Raw genomic sequence first — 18,842 nt, 5'->3', positions numbered from 1 at the left:
TCATTTCATTTCCCTTTTTTTTTTTTTTTTTAACTTTCTTTGCTTCTTGAAGGGTCAATTGATGGGGAGATCCCAAAAGTTCCAATGAGAAGATAGGAGGACTAAAAAGGGTTGGATTATTGAGTGGAGGGGCCAGTGGAGCCATTATTGAAAGGCTTGAAGCCACATGCTTTATTTGGAGGACAAATTGACAGATAAGGATGGCTTTCTCTGCTTGTCCCCATGCTGTTCCTCTTTTGGTCTCTCCTCACACATGGCCTTCCATGTTCTTCTGGTTCTCTTGGCTGAGAAAGAGACTGAACCTAAAGTAGCTGTTTTAGTGAAATCCGCATGCCAGAAAAATTTAGGACACTTCCTCGGATTTTCCTTGGAGATAGCCATTGCATGATCACCCATTTTTGCACTCCATTCTAATGGCAGGGTGGTTGGATGCACCAGGACTATTTTACCTGACAAATTGAAACAAAACAGAGTGCCTCGAACAACCGTTCTTCGAGCTTGGGAAGGTAGTTGGATGTCTATCCTAGACGTAAACTCATGTTTTTGCCTCAAAGGCATCAACTTGAATAATACTCTCCGACCTTCGTACTCATCAAAGCTTTTCGTGTAGTGTTTTTGCACGTAATTCCGCAATCTCACTACTTATTGGCTAAATATGTTCAGATGGAACGAGAAACCCAGCAACCTGTGACCAAATAGATTGCCAAGCTAAAGAAGCAATTGGATCGAAACATCTGTCGATCAATGTTAAGGAGGATTCCTTGTTAGTTACCATGATGTCAAAAACTTTAAGCTAGCGCATTTCATCTAATTACACTGGTAAAATTCCAAGATGGGTCAGTAGGACACGCAGACAAAATTTAGCAAGGGATTTTAGGTTGCATGACTAGCGCTAGATAATTCGTATGACTGTACTTAGCATAATCAAGGCTTTGCAAGTGTTTCGTTCTTGTTAACCAGACATAAGGGAGAAATACAATATGATTCAATAACTAATATCAAACTTTGTGATACTTATACTTCTGCCCCGTATTAAATCTGCTTATACGCTGGCTAAAGCCTTTGAGCACTAATGCCCTCACAGCGTGAACTCCTTGATCCAATGCCTCATCAATCTGTATGAACCAATTTTCAGCAGAATTATTTCTACCCTGTGACTAATCTTTAACAATCTATTTTTTTGAGAACATGAGTCTTAACCCTGAAAAGAAGAACAAACTACATTGGCTTTTAGTACATAGGTATCTGTGTAGACATTTTTACCAAGACAAAACTGTACTTATTGTTGGCAGCAAGATGGGTATGAACTTGCAGAGTATTATAACAGAGATTTACCTGTTCACGTTCCACTGAGCTGAACTTTTGCAAAAGGAAAGCTTTCACATCCATAGTTCCTGGTGGATTCCCAATACCTGCAAGTATAATGGGTGGCAATTATTACTCTACATGAACTACAAGGGGCACCAAAAACGATCTCAAGGAACCAACCAATTGAGAGCCGAGGAAATTCTCTGCAACCATCCAAATGAGCCATCGCACTCTTCAGCCTGGCACAAGATAGAAGCACCATGATAATATGCTTGCAATTTTGTAGAACTAACAAACACTATAGCAGAGGGATATGCCTCTAAATCTGATTGAATATTTGCATCATGTAAAATACAACTATGATGAACTGTTGAGTTCCTTTGGTTCCAACAAAGGTATATATACAAGAGCTCTAAGGTCATATGGAATTGAAATACACCAGGTATTCAAGAAAATTAATAGTTAATTCCGCATAAGGAAAACACATAAGCAATCTAACATAGCCTTGTCCAACTATAGATTAAAATCATTCACTCCTACTTCCGCCAACAAATAGCAGACTAAATAAAGTAAGCAAGACACCACACCCCTGTATCCATTTCATGCTATCCCACTTCCGCTAAAACCTGTGTCAATGTGGCGTGTTCATTGTTTCTCCAATGGGGTGCAAATACTTGTCTTTTGTGTCTCACATTTAAAACCTTTCTATTTGACCAAACAGTGAAATTATTTGAAGTATCTCCAGAGACGAATTTTGTTGAATTACCCGCAAACGGCAGTTAGACATTTCTTTTAATCCAAAGTACAAGCACCATTTAAAGGATCATGCCATCCAATTAGATGAAATAAGTTCTTATTTCCAAGAAAGAAGTACCTAGTTTAGTTATTAAGCATAAAAAGGCAGCTACAGGTGTCGCAACTAGCCATTTACGATCCATGGAGGCGAAAATTTGCTTCATCGACGTGCTCATTCATTTCTCGAGCAAGTAAATGATGCCAAAGTGCAAAAAACAAGCCAGCATCAGTAGAGAAGTGTCAACATAGGTATCAGAAAATGTCCAAATCATACCCATTGTCCATACAAAGTACTGCAATGGCCGTGCATTCATCCATGCTTATTGCATGAAACTGATTAAGATTCAAAGGGAGCTTCTCCCTTCCTACTATCAATTTTACTTGCCTAGCAACCATGACTAATAAAGGCTATAATTTGAGTGCAATTATGACTAATAAAGGCCATAATTTGAGTGACAGACCAAGGGATCAATTAAGTTTTGACGCTCAAGAGAAAAGCTGCAGACGAGGTGGAAAATAGTAGCAAAGAAGCTATACCCGCTGTGCTGACCATGTCCTCCTTTGGGTTGTAGCCTCATAACACCATTTGGTAAGCTCATCTCATCATAAACCTGCACAGACAAATAAAACTTACACAGTATTAAGAGGAAAAGTTGAGCGTAATATTAAGTGATCCTTCCACAAATAGCACAGGTATACATAATTACCAACAAAATATGTCGGAGAGGAATCTGGTAATATGCTGCAAGCGGTGCAACCTGAATGAAAAGGAGAGAAAACATTGAAAATAGGAACTCCCAGTCTTTCGTAACTAAAGATGAAATAAGCCCTAGGTCCACAGTTTAACAGAAGAAATGGAATAAGCTGAAGATGGTAAAAAATCAAGCTATATCAAGATAAAGCAATGGAGAAGAAAGAGAAGGCCCTAAAGACCCAAAAATAGGAGGCATTACACCTTACTTGCATATAATGCAACTCCAATCAACCACCACACAGGAAAGTTTCAGTTAAATAGAAAAAAAGACATCAGCCAGATGGTGCAGATTACTTATCAACTACCCTGAACTAGTCCTCTTTGACACAAAGGACACACTCCCAGCTCATTATTGCTTCAAAGAGAAATGCTTAGCTCATACAATCAACTTTTTATTTTCATTTTGCATATCAAAGCTGTGAAGAAGAAGCTGGATGGCTGATCAAAATTTTCCTGAAAAGCTTTCTAGTCAGCTGTCAATATCCAAGAAATTGATAATAAGGAACTCTTATGACTCACAAGAAGATGGTCACATTGAAACTTATCCTTCTTGATAAAACATTGAAATCAACTATCCTTTGTTTTTAAATTTTCTTCTCTGCTGAATAAAAGAGAATTTCGTTCTGCATGAGAAGACATGCAACTCAAAAGCAAATATGGCTGCCCACTGATCTTAGTCTGTTACTCCAGGCCAATTTTCAAGTCAGAACCCTCGAAGAAAAGCAAAAAGGATGATAATGAAGTCTTTACATGGTTGAAACCATCGAACTGTTAGCAAATATATGGCTGAAACTTAAGAGTTTCCATTCAAAAATCACAATGTGGGGTTAAGTTAGCGGTTATACTTATAAAACCGTATGAGCTCTGAAACTAAGAAGCCAAAAAGTTCAAATGCCTAGAAACCATGTAAAACATATAGATTATACGAAAAGAATGCAGCATCTATTATGGCACCATTATGCCAGAAAATATGGCAGCTGAAAAAAAGGAGCAAGATAAATATAAGCAACGTAGGATGGGAACTAACAGATTCTCCGCTGAAGTTCATGTATGCTTGAGGCTTTGCCAACACTAATGGCACCTCTCCAATACAACCTGCACTGATGATCAAAGGACGTCCAATTGATCAATCTGGGGGACAATTTTAAAGTCCTAATCATGCTTCAGCAGGTAAATGTCAAAGTATCAAGAAGGACATTGGAAAAACAGATGAATCAACTACCTATTCCAATCAAGGCTTTCGACTGAATTGTGTTTAACAATATGCCCTCCGCTTGCGATATGCGCTCAATCATCTCGAAACCAACCTAACAAACAGACAGACACATAGATAGAAGTAAGAATCGACGAAAGCAAGCACCGTCAATCACTTTACGCATAAAAAAAGCTATGTCATCAATTACATTATGCCTTGTGCCATGGTACTTATTCCCAGGATTTCCCAATCCAACAATCAACCAAGGAGTAAATTCCACTTTGAATCTCTTGTCACTATCTGGCAACGAAGCAGAGACGCGAAGCGTCGCTGCAGCCGCATGTTGCGAGCGAAACCCAGGACGTTGAAGACTTGGAGGACATGTGCTGGTTCTAGGGACCGAACCTGAATGCAACATGACCTGCATATGCACAACCCGGATGCACTTCATTTATCCCGGTCACAACAACAGTTCCGCAGCAACCCAGCAGAAGCAAATGCGACATCCATTGGTTCCATGGTTACAATTATACACAACACGGGTTTGCAGAATTTAAACGAGTAAATCCAGGGAATGTCATGAGCCGAAAACCAAGATAGCAAGAAGGCTTCGGTGAGCAGAGCCCGAGAGGCAGAAAAACAAGAACTTTCAAACAGAAAAATCAAGAAATCAAGAGGGTTTTGCCCGAAAGCTAATGATCAGTATAGTGGATTAAGAATTTACGGTTGAATTACTGAGAAAAGGGCTTCGAGGGAAGATGCGGTAAGCTGATGACTCGCCGAGAGGAGGCGAAGCTGCTCGAGGCTTTGCTCTGGCTCGTTGTTTCATGCACACTGAAGATATTTTGGAGGTTTTTTGTTTTAGCCAAATATTTTGGCAGACAAAAAAAAAAAAAATCTTATTGTTAGGCCTGAATTCGGACCAAATAGTCAATTTTATTTCGAAAAAAGTGCCTACCACATGTGCTGTCTCAATATCCAAAATAACCTTCATCTTCAGATTTTGTATCAATTTTACCCAAAATTTTTTTATCTCCTAAAACATTTCTAACTTTTGCTTTTGTGCCAAATATACCATCGTCATCGAAAATGACCGTTAATGAGCCTACGTGGCATTTCCACGTCATTAATTCAATTCATCTCAGCAAGCTGATGTGGACAAATGCTCTACAAAAAAGAACGTCCTCTGGAATGAGCAATTTGGCTTCTCAATTGTTCACTCTTGTTCGTATTGTCTTGTCTCGTCTCGTCTCCCTTGCATCTCACTCGGATCTTCCATGGTGCTCACTCCTCCATCTCTTGCGCTTGGAGTCCTCCATCTCATGCACTCGAAGAGCTCGTGGTCGAGACACGGACATTCCTCGCTTGTCAACGAGAAATTCTGAAATTTGTTAATTAGAGACTGAACCCGTTCGATTATCTACCTTTGTTCTTGTATAAATTGTTCTCGCTCTGCATTGTCTTTTGCCGAGATGAATTGCCTTTGTGACTTAGTCAATCTGCCTGTGCTATTAATCAAATTTGGTGATACTCTTGTACGACCTGGATGACTTCGTCTGATGCTTAGATCGTTTGAGATTACTCTTGGTTTATTCACTCTTGAGGACGAGAACTAGTTGAGGTATGTGAGAAAATTGTCTCTGATTTTGGATTTGTTATTAACAGAAAATTGTCTCCAACCACATCCTTCTACACACTTTGCTATCATTATTTTCTCTTCACTCTTTTGCCAAGAAATGTCAAATCCATTAATTACTGCATATTTTTTCACAGCTTTCTTGAACTGTTCATGAGATTCAAATCTCATGCCTAGATTAAACATTTTCTTGTCATGGTCACACAAACAATCATATCTGTTAATCACTTGCCGTGTCATGGCAATGGTTTCTTCAAAATTATCACTGTCAGGGCCACTTAGAGATTCAATAGCAAAACCCATGTCTTCATCTGATACTCTTAGCTCTTCATCACTCCATTCCAATGAACTATATATTGTCACCGTCTCTTTCATTCTGTTAAAAAACACAATGATTAATTGGAAAGTGGAAACAATATTCGAACATAAAGCTAAAAATTGAATAAACTCACCATTGCTTTTGACTCAACCTAATAATACTTCAATTTTCAACGACCAAACTAAGAGCAAAACTACAGTTGACCTGCAAAGGTAAATTTATAAAATGGAGTTCATGGAAACTAAAAATCAATAGAGAAAGAAAATGTAATCAGACATAATCAGACCTAACAGTCAAGCATGAGAATGAAGACTACTCCGGCGCGAGATGTTCGAGCGTCTCGAGCCAAGGAGCGCGAGAGATGAAGAGCTCGCATCCGAGCGCGAGAAACGCGAGAGATGGAGAGTATTGAGCGCGAGAGATGAAGGGCTCCGAGCGCGAGAAGCATGAGAGATGGAGGACTCCGAACACCAGAGATGGAGGGCTCCGAGCGCGAGAAATGAGAGAGATGGATGACTCCAAGCGCGAGAGATAAGAGTACTCTGGGCATCTCGAGCCTAGGAGCACAAGAGATGGAGGAGTGAGCGCAATAGAAGATCGGAGTGAGCGAGTGGAACGGAGATGAGACAATATGAAGAAGAATAAGCAATTGATAAGCCAAACCCTAATTGCTCGTTTCCGGAAGAAGTAGTTTTGTGATGGACTTGTCTATGTCAGCTTGCTAAGATACATTTTATAAATGATGTGGAAATGCCACATGGGCTCATTGACAGCCATTTTAGATGAAAAGTTAGCAGCGGTAAATTTGGCACAAAAGTAAAAGTCAGAGATTTTTAAGAAGACAAAAAAGGTTTTGAGTGAAATTGACATAAAACCTAAATTTGAAGGTTTATTTGGGTATTAGTAGGCCGCCACTTCTCTACCTACACTTTTATTATATTCTTTCTCCTACATTATATTTTTTATTATTATTTTCTTTCTCAAACTGTACTAAAAATAGATTAAAAATATTTTTTTTTTCCTTTCGAAAAGGATTGGCGAAGGCCACCGAGGCATTGTTGATGGTTGCCTCTAGCTAGATCTAGGGGAAAGGCGCGCTCGTCTCATGTAGCTTGCAAATTTCAGTTTGCTTACCGTGTCACTGCTTAAGTCTTTCGATTGACATGCATGTCGACGCTGGATGATGATCAGACCAATAGTGTGAGTCCGGAGAATATTAACGTGGGTTTTAATTTTTTTTTCTCTCTTACGTGATTTTTAGGATGCAATCGTACTTTCGCGAAAAATTTTAGGATTTTTACTATACTCATTCGAACTTTTTACGTGTGTCCATACATGTTTCAAAAATATCACCTTAAGGCTGGTCTGCGACTTCCTAAAAGCTGATCTAACTGTAAGGCGTTTGTCAAATACCTAACAAACGTTATGGCACTTTTTTTCACAATTGCGACTGCTTCAGTCAAGTTGTACCAAATAGCTTAGTTTGAAAGTAAAGATGACAAAGGCTACTAATCCGATTATAACCCTCAAAGGAGCACGGTGACAACTAAAGATGTCGACACATGTTATAAATCATATTTTAACCCCGCATTTATCTAAATGGGTCATAAATGAGCCATTTCAAATTTAAAGTTTCATAACGAGTTTTAAAGTTAAAAGCCCAAAATAAATGGGCTTTAGCAAGTCTATTAGAAACTCACTTTTAACCCATTTGATAAATAGCTCAAACTCAGCATACTTCGGTCCTTCTTCGCCAGTTTCTTCTCTCTCCCTATTTGATTTCACGAAATACGAACTTCTCCATTCGTTTGTTCTACTTCGCCTACCGTTAGGTTTTCTTCAACCTCTGACTCGCAACTTCATACTGTCATTACAAATTGCACTTCCAAAGAGACCCAAATTTTCGCCACCACCTTCCTGCCCATGTCTATAATCGGAACCCCAAGCTCTCTCACTAACTTGTAAGTTGGTCCAAGTTTGGTCAAGTACAATTTGGATTGGGTATGAATCATTAAATTTGCATTGAACATAAATGTGTTAATTTAGGTTGAAGATTTAGGTCGAATCATTTTCGATCGGGCCCAAACTCGATGCGACCTATCTATTAGTGATAACTGGTGGGGGCTTGACAATGGCCGTGCGTGCTCACAGCTGGAATTCGCCGGGGCAAGTAGAGGGTCAATTAATTTTGTTTATTCACCGTTTCTTCTTAACTCCACGATTTTCCTCCATGTCCTTAGTTGGGGATGGCGGTGCATTGACGGGTCCACTGACTAGAGCGGCTATTGTGGATGTCACAAACCCCATTCGACACAAATTTTGACAGCTGTGATCATTATGGTGGCTCAAATTTATCTTGCTAATTGAGGCATAAATAACTGTCATTTTGATTAAACATATTCAGACGCGACATCTCAAATCATATGTATTTCAACAGCATCTGTCACGATTAGAGTTGATGATTACACGAGTGATCTTTTTCTTGTCTTTGTGAGCAATATAGGCTCTACTGGATTAAAGTATTTCTTGAGATGTATGAACGATAAGTGACTTTCCCATCACATTTTAACCTTTGAGTTTGAGCCTGCTAATCATTACCACCCTCGAATTTAAAGTGTATTAAGTGGAAAAAGTTAATGTGACACAACCAAACATAATCGATGCATTTCCTATATATGTGGGAAGTTCCTCAGTCAACTTTTGCTTTAGGGCTGCATAAGTTGGGAAAGAATCAAAGTTCAAGATCCGTATAGTTTTCACTCATTGTACATGACAATTTTCTCGCTTGATAGAGAGGATATTTGAGCACACAAGAAAAAACTTCGCAGATTTTACATGTTCCAACGCTCTAACTCCACATTTTGTTGGTACTAAATGGACCGACTTAACAATTACCAAATGAGATCACAAGTTACGTAGCAGCTGGTCCAAGACTCAAATGCAGATCCAACCCTAGACCCTTCTTTTCGATCTGAGAGGAAGAGCGATTACCATGAGCTCTCACTTCATCAAGCAAAAGCGACCTGGTCGCAGTTGTGGCTGTCTCGCCAATGCTGCCTCCACTCACGTGCCTCCCGGGGACGCGAGGCGACGCTCCAGCGAAATACAAGCCAACGCCGTTGGCAACTTGGAACGAAGACGCGTGGCCGGTGCGCGGAAGGATCAGCCACGGAGGGGTCCCTGCCGGCGACAGGGGCGGGGCCAGGAGGTGGTGCGGCGGGGTGAAGGTGGACATGAACGGGTTGTGCAGCTTCCGGCCCTCGGCGGCGGCGACTCGCATCTGGGCGCGCTTCAGGAGCTGGCGCTCCTTCTTGTGCGCGTTCTGGTGGCCGCCCAAGGCCTGCGAGTTGGCGAACTCACGGCAGCAGTACTGGCACTCGAACTTCCGGCCGTCGGATTCTGGCGACCCGGATGACGAAGACTTTGTCGAATTCGAATTCGAATCATCCCCAAGAACCTTCTCTTTCGCTCTGTCTGCCAGCGGCGGTGATGATGATATGTTGATGCCGAAGAGCTTCAGCGGTGTGATACCATTGCTACTGATGTTAGCAGCAAATGGCTTGGTTTGGGGAGAACAGTCTATGTCCGCCATCAGAGAGAGAGAGAGAGTTCAGAAGAACAGTGTGAGACAAAGGAGCATGACAACGGGGAAAGACTAAGTAGCTACATGATCCCAGTGGTTGAATGTGTAAGAATATATAAAGACGCGATATGTTACGCCGGTGTGTTACAGTTGCAAGAAACTGATGATTGAGGAAGACAAGAAAAGAGAGAGAGAGAGAGAGAGAGAAGGTTGGTTACGAAGAAAGCAAGTCTTGCTATTGGGGAAGATGACACAGTGCAAGAAAACTCGTTGATGAGCCGTCAGAAGAACACTTCAAGTTTATGGGGTTATCAAGCAAGAAACCCTAGACGTTTTGCTCGTCAGGCACCCTAAAGAAGGGAGAAACACGAGGGGATGTATTAGATATATCGTGGTCGTACGAGTACCATTAGGTAAATATTTTTTTTTTCAAATTTGCATTACATCATATATTATTGAATAGGGAAAAGGTAGTGTAGTAGGTTCGAATGTAGTTTTGCACCGAATGGCACTCTTAACAAAGCGAAACCCATCCGTTGACCTGATTGCCACAAGTTTGCTGAGATTAGCGTTCCTCATTGGCCAGTTTGTTTCTAATTAGATATCAGGGGGAAAAGGTTTACTTAGCGAAAATACGGCGGGAACTCAACTTGGGACCCTCTTTGATGATGCCTGGCGACCACTCAACTTCCCTTATCACGAGCAAACAGTCGCGCCGTATAGTTATACGGGCGCGAGCATGTATGGAGATGGAGGGAGGGTATAACATAAGAAAGGGCCTGAACCATGAAGATCAACCTATGCTGCATGGTTGTGCGAATTCCGATCATACATGACTAAAACGCGAAAAACATTTGGGATTGAATTGGCAAAAATGCAATAGGTTTAGGACTTGTTGGACAATTTTTTTTCCTATTTTTTTTTTAAGCATGGGCATGAAGTTAATGCGAAGCTGTGTCTTTCTAAACGACCTCTCATCTGCCCAAGTTCTCTTGATCATGTGGACTTCGTAGGTAGGCAAGAGGTTTTGGAGAGATACTTCCACGACACAACATGGGCAATTATTACCGAAACATGTTAGTTCAAGAAAAGAAAGACTAAACAAGGCCATCTTTGTCAAGTAAGTGGGGTTTACATGATGTTTTGGTCCACAATGATGGGTGCTTAATTTGTCCATTTGCATGCTTTGCGTGATTGACGACGGGTTCTTAGGTTTTGTTTTATACAGGGAAAATCTCTTCGAATCTTGCTAACTACTATGGATTAGAGGCTTCCATGTTGCCATAGCTCAAGTCTCCCCTTACACGCCACTTCCATATGCTGTCCATGCGGTCCGTAGATTGTATTATTTTAGGCATGCATCACATTCATCCCACCCTTCACTAGGTCTCCGCACGTGAGATTTTGACGGTATCATTTTTTTTTTTTAAATTTGTTTTAGTGTGGTGCCTATACTTTAGCCCGATGTGCAATGTCGTCCTTTAACTTTTAATTAGTTCAATGTGGTCCATAAACTTTTGATACATATTCAGCTTCATCCCTATACTGTATAAATTTGTTCAATATTGTTCCCGAACTCGTACGGTCTAGAGACCACATTGAATAAATTAAAAGTTTATGGACCACATTGCACATTGGGATAATGTTCGGGGACCACATTGAATAAATTTAAAGTTGAGGGATCGCATTGCACATCAAATCAAAGTTCAGGGATCATTTGTGCCATTACCCCTTTCTAAAACTTGTATATCTCAGGCGGCGTGTGGCATAATTTCAAACAAGGTAGAGTGACAGAGAATCTCCATCTGGGAGATGATGTGTGTCGTCAATGTTGGCCTCAGATTCTATAACCCCCTCCATATTTCTGTATTCGCCATGTTGCATACGATCTTATGAACCGGTGTTCTGTCGACACTATGACTTCGGAAAAATCAACAGCGTTTGTCGACATCCTAAGCATGTGATGTCAAGACACTCCCAAAGCACAGAGAATCTCTATCTCTCTGTCATTTAATTAGCCATGACATTTAAAACACAAGTTAGCTATTACGCAAAGTCACTAACATTATCTTCAATCATCTCATTTTTCTGGGAAGTAGTGATGTGTCATGATGACAAATCCGAGGATTATACGAGGATTTTCATTTGATGTTGCTTAATGGGGACACGACGAATGAAGAGCAATCGTTGAACCAAAAATTATAGCCAAAATAATCATCAAATCCAGCTAAGTTAGTAGCTAAAACCAACTTATCTTGTCGGGTTCCCCTCTTTTTTCTTTTCCCGTGGAGACTATTTGGACAGAGGGACAGTAATGTGTTAAGTTTCTCCCCTTAAATTAGCATAATTTGACTGCTTGTTGTTGGCCATATAGCTTAATTCGGGGATAATTACCAACGAAATTTAAACCAATTACAATTGTACCAATTCAGTGCTAGATCATTTTTTTTTTGTCAATTCAGTTCTAAGCCTTTTATATTTATGCCAATTCACTCATTTCGAGCAATTTTGGCCTAAAATTGCTGACGAGGTCCGCGATCGGGCCGGACGAAGAAGGGAAAAAAAGGAAGAGAAAGAAAATAAAAAGAAAGCAGAAATAAAAAATAAAAAAATTCTAAAGATATTGAATTGTTATTAAAAATTGCCATGTTAGCGATTTTCGGCCAAAATTGACTGGAAGGATTGAATATGCACAAATAAAAAATGTTTAAGATTGAATTGACACAAATACAAATGATTTCGAATTGAATTGGGAAAAAAAAGTTTATGACTGAATTGGTACAATTGCAATAATTTTATGAGTTTTTTAGTAATTTTTTCGTTTAATTTGATTATAGCTATCTGATTTTTGTACACTACGATTTTGTTTGTTTCTAAAAAATGAATGATTTGGAAAATATTTTTATAAAAAAAATTGCTTGTATTTCATAGAAACATGAATAATTTCATCGTTGTTGAAAATGTTTGGACATACATTATTGTCGATAATGAATTTTTTTTTCAATAATCAATTATTCTAAGCGATACAAGCCATCATTTTCAAGAAAATATTTTTTTAAATCATTCATTTTTCACGAAATAAACATAACTTACATATGAAATTAAATGGACTCGGTGCCGCATGCATCGAGCACCGTCATTGTTGGATCCCAAAATCCATGTGGGCTCCCTCCACTGATTTGATGCGGACTTAGATGCGATGGTACCCTATAATATAAGAGAAATATTTCAATCGCACAAGTGTTCTTGTAGCTTGTTCTATGTTCCTAAAATGTATGTGCACCAAATATCTCTTTTTTTAACATTTTCCTACCTCCCAAAATCATTCAAAATCTATTATCTTTCGCTTGAGTTACAAATATAAGCTATTGAAAAATAGACAATACATCGTCAGTATAAAAGTAATATGCTACAAAATTTTCATAAACAGAAACTCTCTCATTTATATGTCTCCGTGAATTCGTACGGTAATCTACACATTGTACAAAATCTTTCGCGCGTACATGTCCTAAGCTAACTGAATATACTTCGTAAATCTCATAACTACCCTTTTTTTCTTTTCTTTTCTTTTTTTGGGGAGTGAGGTTCATGATGGTCATCATAATGTAATCTTAATATAGCTGCAATTTCTTCCATCAGTACGCTTTATTCCAACCAACACCTTTGTCCTTAGTTTTTCCAACAATCACTTCATGTTCTCTCCTCGGATCTCTCCTTGTTCCACGCCCCAAAGTTTCCTCTCATCTGGTGTTCTTGCCCCCCTTCCTTAATCGAGGAATTAGGTCTGACTTGGCGATGGAAACAGCATGCATGCTTTGGGGAAGGCTCTTTGATAATGGCGCAACACTTGGTCGAAAAAGTCTCGCTCCCACCTAACTGACGAAAGGGTTGTCTCGTGGGAAAAGCTTTCACGTTCTTCGCATCCGAGAGACAAGAAATCGACTCTAACCCCTCTCGAGTTGATGCCCAAAACAAAGGGCTTGTGTCGCTTCCAAGTTACGCTCACTTCTCTCATCTAACCGGACGTGGCGATGATATGTTAATCTTTACGTAATCCCTGTCGACGATGGTGAGAGTGACCTAACCAAAGAGACCCGATGTTCTCCACACATGTTGTAAGTGACGAGAGCTTTTGTCCTCACATAAGAAATTAGTACGAGGAAAGAGAGAAGATTGTGCGCATGGGGAGCGGTGTTACTGTTGTTGCCTAATCCAATGCATGGCGAACACTTGTCGTTGAAGTCTCTCCCACTTTCTCTAGAATTCCTTTTCTTCCTTTCTGAGATCACTTACTCGGTACAATCGTTCAATGGGTGGGTCGGATCAAAAATAATTCGATCTATATTGATCAATTTTCGTGTTATATAAATATAACGACTCATATCCAATTCAACTCATATTATTAAAGAACTTCAATATTAAATCTATTTTAAAAAATCATAAAATAACCTAAATTTGATAGCCGAATATTCGATTTGTTTTAAAAAAAAAATATGTACTACTAAAACATGAAAACATTGTCAAAAAAAAAAAAAATCCCTAAACCTTTAGGCATTTTACCAATTCAGTTTGAAACCTTAAGTTTGCCGATTCGGTTCTATTAGTCGTAAATTGTTGACGTGCACACCTGCCATCCTATGTGGCACCTACCGTGCTGATAATTTTTAATAATATTTTAATTTTTATGTTTTTCCTTTTTCCCTTTTTTTTTTTTTTCCTTTTCTTGTTTTTTCCTCCACCAACCTTAGGCGAGGGCCCACCTCGTCGGATTTGGTGAGGGCAACCCTTGCTCACCTTTGGTGAGCGATGGCCACCAAAGGCTAGTGAGGGCTGCCCTTACTTGATCCGGTGAAGACCGGCAAGGGCGATGGCCATTGAAGGCCGGCGAAGGTTGCCCTTGCTCGATTCGGCAAGGACGACAGCCGCTAGAGGTCGGCGAGGGCTGCCCTTGCTTGAAGCCGGCCAAGAAAAAAAAGGAAAAAAAAGGAAAAGGGAAAAAAGGAAAAAATCATTAAAAATATTACTAAAAGTATTATTAAAAATTATCCATGTCAAGATCAGCAGTGCCATGTAGGATGTCGGACGTCCACATTAGCGATTTTCAATCAATATGACTGAATCAGCAAAAAGGTGAAAATGTTTAGGATTGAATCGGCAAATTCAAAAGGTTTAGGATTAAATTAAAAGGGAAAAAAGTTTAGAACTTTTTTGATAATTTTCCTGCTAAAACACTTTGGACAATTTTCATATTTTTTTTTTATAAAAAAAAAATATAATCTTGTCATAATTTTCTTTTTCGCTCTTTCTTTTATGTACGTCCAACAAGGGTCGCTAGGGTTGCTGGATTCGTAGAAAAAAAAGGAAAAGAATGAAAAACCAAAAAGCTAAAAAAATTATGAAAAATCGCAAAATTAAAAGAATTAAAGAAAATGACTTGTTTAAGACTCACTTAAACTTATTAGATAACTAACCCATTTATGGCCAATTTAAAATCTATTTAAGACCTATTAACTTGTATACTAATTTATTTATAACCCAATTAAGCTTGCTTTTAAAACTTAAGGCAACCCATTTATTTATGATATATCTTATAAATGTGGATTAAAATATGAGTTCTAGACCCATTTTGCCACCTTTTCTCACTTGATGCCCCCACTCGAAATCTTAAATTGATAACCAATGAATATAGACATTTGGACTCTGCTTGAAATAATACAGAAATTTTATTCGTTGTTTGTAGGTTCCAATGTATCCCTCTCTCAAACGAGCAAACTCGTCTAGAGCAACTTCTTTCAGGCCAAACAAATAATGGGTTACGGTTCATTTTCAGCATTGCAATTGGTTCTGCCAGCTACATTACTCATAAAATGACGCTTGTATGTACATCATTTAGTCCCCTCTCTGGCACCAACATTGTTTCTACTGCTCTCGGGATTTGGTACGTTTGAGACATGATGGGATGCTATGATTCTGGTTCCCACTTGGGTAGGTTTCATCAATCATCGGCAACAACTGTTTCTTGGAGTAGTTTGTCCTACCTAGCCGAGGAAAAAAACATTGATGGGAGTCATTGAATCGATTCGATGATCATGCAAGCTTTTGCTTTGTCGTTGTTTGAGGAGTTGGTGATTTTTTGTCATTTAAAGGGTGGGCTCAGCCGGTCATTTGGGTCCACTTTGAAATCGTTGTTACCGAGAGCCTACACTAGAAACGCTTTTATAACTTGTAGCTCCAACTATAGGAAAAGGCAAAAAAATAAAAATAAAAATAACCCCACTAATTTCTATATCAGGTGAGACGTGAGTTGCCGTTTGGATGGATTGCCTAAATACGATGTCAGCGATTTTCGCATTTTTTTGGCAATTATCCCGTTATTTATGATCTGTGTCTCGTATATTCTGAGATTTGTTGATGCATCCGTTTATAGATCGATTCTTGCTTCTGCTCTTGTTGAAACCAAGTGCTGAAAGTTGAGCATTGACGAGTGTAGGGAGAAACAAATAGAGCCTCGATAGATGATTTTCTTCTTGCGGGGATTATAGGCCCCGTTTGGTTCAGCATTTGGCCAAGAGACTTTGAGAAAATGCAAATACCTTTGGGCTAAAGGCCTTTTTCAAAATGCAAGTAGTGTTTGGTAAAGTGTATTTTAAAAACACATTTAAAAAGCAACTTTGGCGAAAATGTTGTTTGGTGAAAAATGAACTTTGTAAAATATTTTTTCTTTTTGAAAAAAAAAAAAGGGGTGGCGGCGGCGGCGGCGACCGGCGGCGGCGGCGGCGACCGGCGGCGGCGACCGGGCGGCGGCGGCGACCGGCGACCGGCGGCGGCGGCGATCGGCGGCGGGGGGCGAGGCGACCGGGCGGCGGCGGCGGCGACCGGCGGCGGCGGCGACCGGGCGGCGGCGGCGACCGGCGACCGGGGACCGGGCGGCGGCCGCAACCGGGACCGGCGAAAGGCGGCAGCGGCGGTGGCAAGCAAAGGTGAAAAAATTAAAATAATAAAAAAATTAGTTGCATTTCGCCAAAGTCCCTTAGCCCAAAGTACCTCCAGAGGTACTTTGGGCTAAGGGACTTTGGAGAGCATTTGAGATGCAATTGCATCTTCCCAAAGTGAGTCAAAAAATGAACCAAACACCATTTGCATTTGGCCAAGGGACTTTAGGGCCCCAATGCTCATTTGCAATCTTGAATCAAACAGGCCCATAATCCAGGATTACTTTCGAGATGCCTTTAGACGAAGAGAATATGTTTGGAGTTTGTGGCGTTTCGACTAAAGAAAAAGAAAGTAAATATACTGATAAAAACAAAGAGGAGAAGCTTAGGGTGCGCATGACAACACTCTTACTTCAGAAATCGACTTCTGATCAGAAATTGATTTTTCTACTTCTACTTAAAAGCAAAAGTTGATTTTTCTACCTCTGCTTCAAAAGTTAATTTTTTTACCTCTGCGTCAGAAGTTGATTTTTGATAATAGAAATTCATTTTGTAACGGTTGAAAATTTCTACTTCTAAAATATTATTAACAGAAAATCTTCTATGAAGAATTATTGTCGACCGTTGAAAAATTTCTTTAAAAAATAATTTTTATTATTTTTTAAAAATAAAAAATTATTTAATTTTCACTCTGATGGCTAGAGATGGCTACTCGGCGGCGGCGGCGGCCGGCGGAGGGTGGTGGGTAGCAGCGGCGATGGTTGGCGATCACCGCCGGCCGCGGGCGGTGGGTGGTGGTCGGCGATTATAGCGAGTTGTGGGCGGAAGTCACGGCCGGCGGCAGGCGATGGGAAGCGGCTAGCGATGGTCGGTGGTTGGCGTGAGTTGCGAGTGGCGATGGACGGTGGTCGGCAACGGCAATGGGTGTCGGTGATTAGCGGTGGGCGGCGATGAAAGTTGGCGGAGGCGGGCCCGATCAAAAAGAGGGTGAGGGAGTAATGAAAAGAAGGTGATGAGAGAAGTACTTTGTGAGGTCTTTTTTTTTTTGTCCAAGAAGTACTTCTTGAATTGAGAAACTACTTTTTTTAGCTTATCAAATTGGGAAAAAAAAAAAACAACTTGAGAAGTGAAAATTCACTTCAGAAGTAAAAATTTCTTTCAGAAGTAAAAGTTTTTTCCAAACAAATTTTTGCTTCAGAGGTTATATTATCAAATGAATTTATGCTCCAAATTTGGAGCAGAAATCTACTTTCATAAGTGTTACTATGCGAACCCTTAAAATGTGTTGTTCGACGTGAATTTAGCCAACTAGAAGAATTTTGAGTTGGCCCTCGGCTGGGCCACCCAAATCCTGGCTTGTCAAGCTGTTGAGCATCGCCAGAAGGCTGCCTCCCCTCCAATCTAAGGAAATCCCAATTTGTTACCAACTCAATTTCGGCTTGCGCATCATATCAGATGTACGACTCTAACTTATCCCAAAGCACATGCAATTACTAATTCGTTTAATTAACATAATTACAACAAAAATGAGATCCTCCATGCCTCGGTGTTTCAATTTCACGAGCTCTATTGAGTCGAAAGTCTTCTTTTTAACTCTTTGACAGAGGATGGACAAATCTAACAAGTGGCGACTCGTGATACCGTTTGATTAGTTGGACTCTCTCTCATCTACCTACCAATCTCAGGCCATATTAGATGCTGGTGACACAGGTCGGTTGTTCTGTGTCCCAGAAGGGCAAGTTCTCCTGCACTCGTATTCCCTTATAAGTGGAGCTTGGAGTGTCGTAATGGTGAGTGAGCATTACAGAGGGAAAGATATAACTGGGCCCGTGGGAATGGTATCGTAGTGATTTATACTAGAAGTTACATATTAGATAGAAGATACGTTTAGGAGCTCAAAAGGACGGGCTGGCCTCTCGTGCATAAACCGGTCGGGAGCTGATGTCGCTTTATTGATGATGACCATGGTAGGCCGAAATCGGTTGCTGCGTTTAAAGCGTTCTACTCGTCTCGCTTGAAATACGGATGCCCAAGCTAAGTGGGCATTATACGATCCGATGTGAGAAAGCCATTCGCCTCGTTATACGATCCAATGCGGGAAAGCCATTCGCCTTGCTGTTCTACAAAACAACACAAGAAGGAAGGTTGGCCTCGGTTGGCTTGCCAGGCGCCGCACGGACTAAATTCCGCCACCGAATCTGCGAGCCCGTGACACTGACCTCCTAGCAAAAACCTCATTATCACAATGTAGAGTTCGTTTTCATATTCTTTCACTATAGCTATAGTAGAGACAAACTCAATCGGTACAAAATCTACCTAA

At 40.3% G+C, this 18,842-nt stretch overlaps 2 protein-coding genes across 2 annotated transcripts; both read right to left on the bottom strand.

The window, feature by feature from the left end:
• Positions 1-876: 876 nt before the first annotated feature.
• On the bottom strand, positions 877-4,888 carry LOC115729523 (chloroplastic group IIB intron splicing facilitator CRS2-B, chloroplastic-like). Its single transcript, XM_030660124.2, has 9 exons — positions 4,777-4,888; positions 4,261-4,473; positions 4,080-4,164; positions 3,885-3,952; positions 2,811-2,861; positions 2,641-2,714; positions 1,489-1,547; positions 1,336-1,412; positions 877-1,115 (listed from the first exon to the last, which is right to left on the bottom strand). The coding sequence occupies exons 1-9, from the start codon at positions 4,879-4,881 to the stop codon at positions 999-1,001; spliced, it is 849 nt and encodes a 282-aa protein (XP_030515984.1). The 5' UTR covers positions 4,882-4,888; the 3' UTR covers positions 877-998.
• A 3,848-nt stretch (positions 4,889-8,736) lies between these two features.
• On the bottom strand, positions 8,737-9,906 carry LOC115729524 (zinc finger protein 6). The gene has a single exon (XM_048274582.1). It carries the CDS (start codon positions 9,597-9,599, stop codon positions 8,919-8,921), a length of 681 nt encoding a protein of 226 aa, XP_048130539.1. The 5' UTR covers positions 9,600-9,906; the 3' UTR covers positions 8,737-8,918.
• Positions 9,907-18,842: the final 8,936 nt, after the last annotated feature.

The sequence above is a fragment of the Rhodamnia argentea genome, chromosome 2 (genome assembly GCF_020921035.1).
Source record: "Rhodamnia argentea isolate NSW1041297 chromosome 2, ASM2092103v1, whole genome shotgun sequence".
NCBI classification, from domain to species: domain Eukaryota; kingdom Viridiplantae; phylum Streptophyta; class Magnoliopsida; order Myrtales; family Myrtaceae; genus Rhodamnia; species Rhodamnia argentea.
Note: the sequence above shows the minus strand (reverse complement) of the source record. Positions and strands in the feature narration are given on the sequence as shown.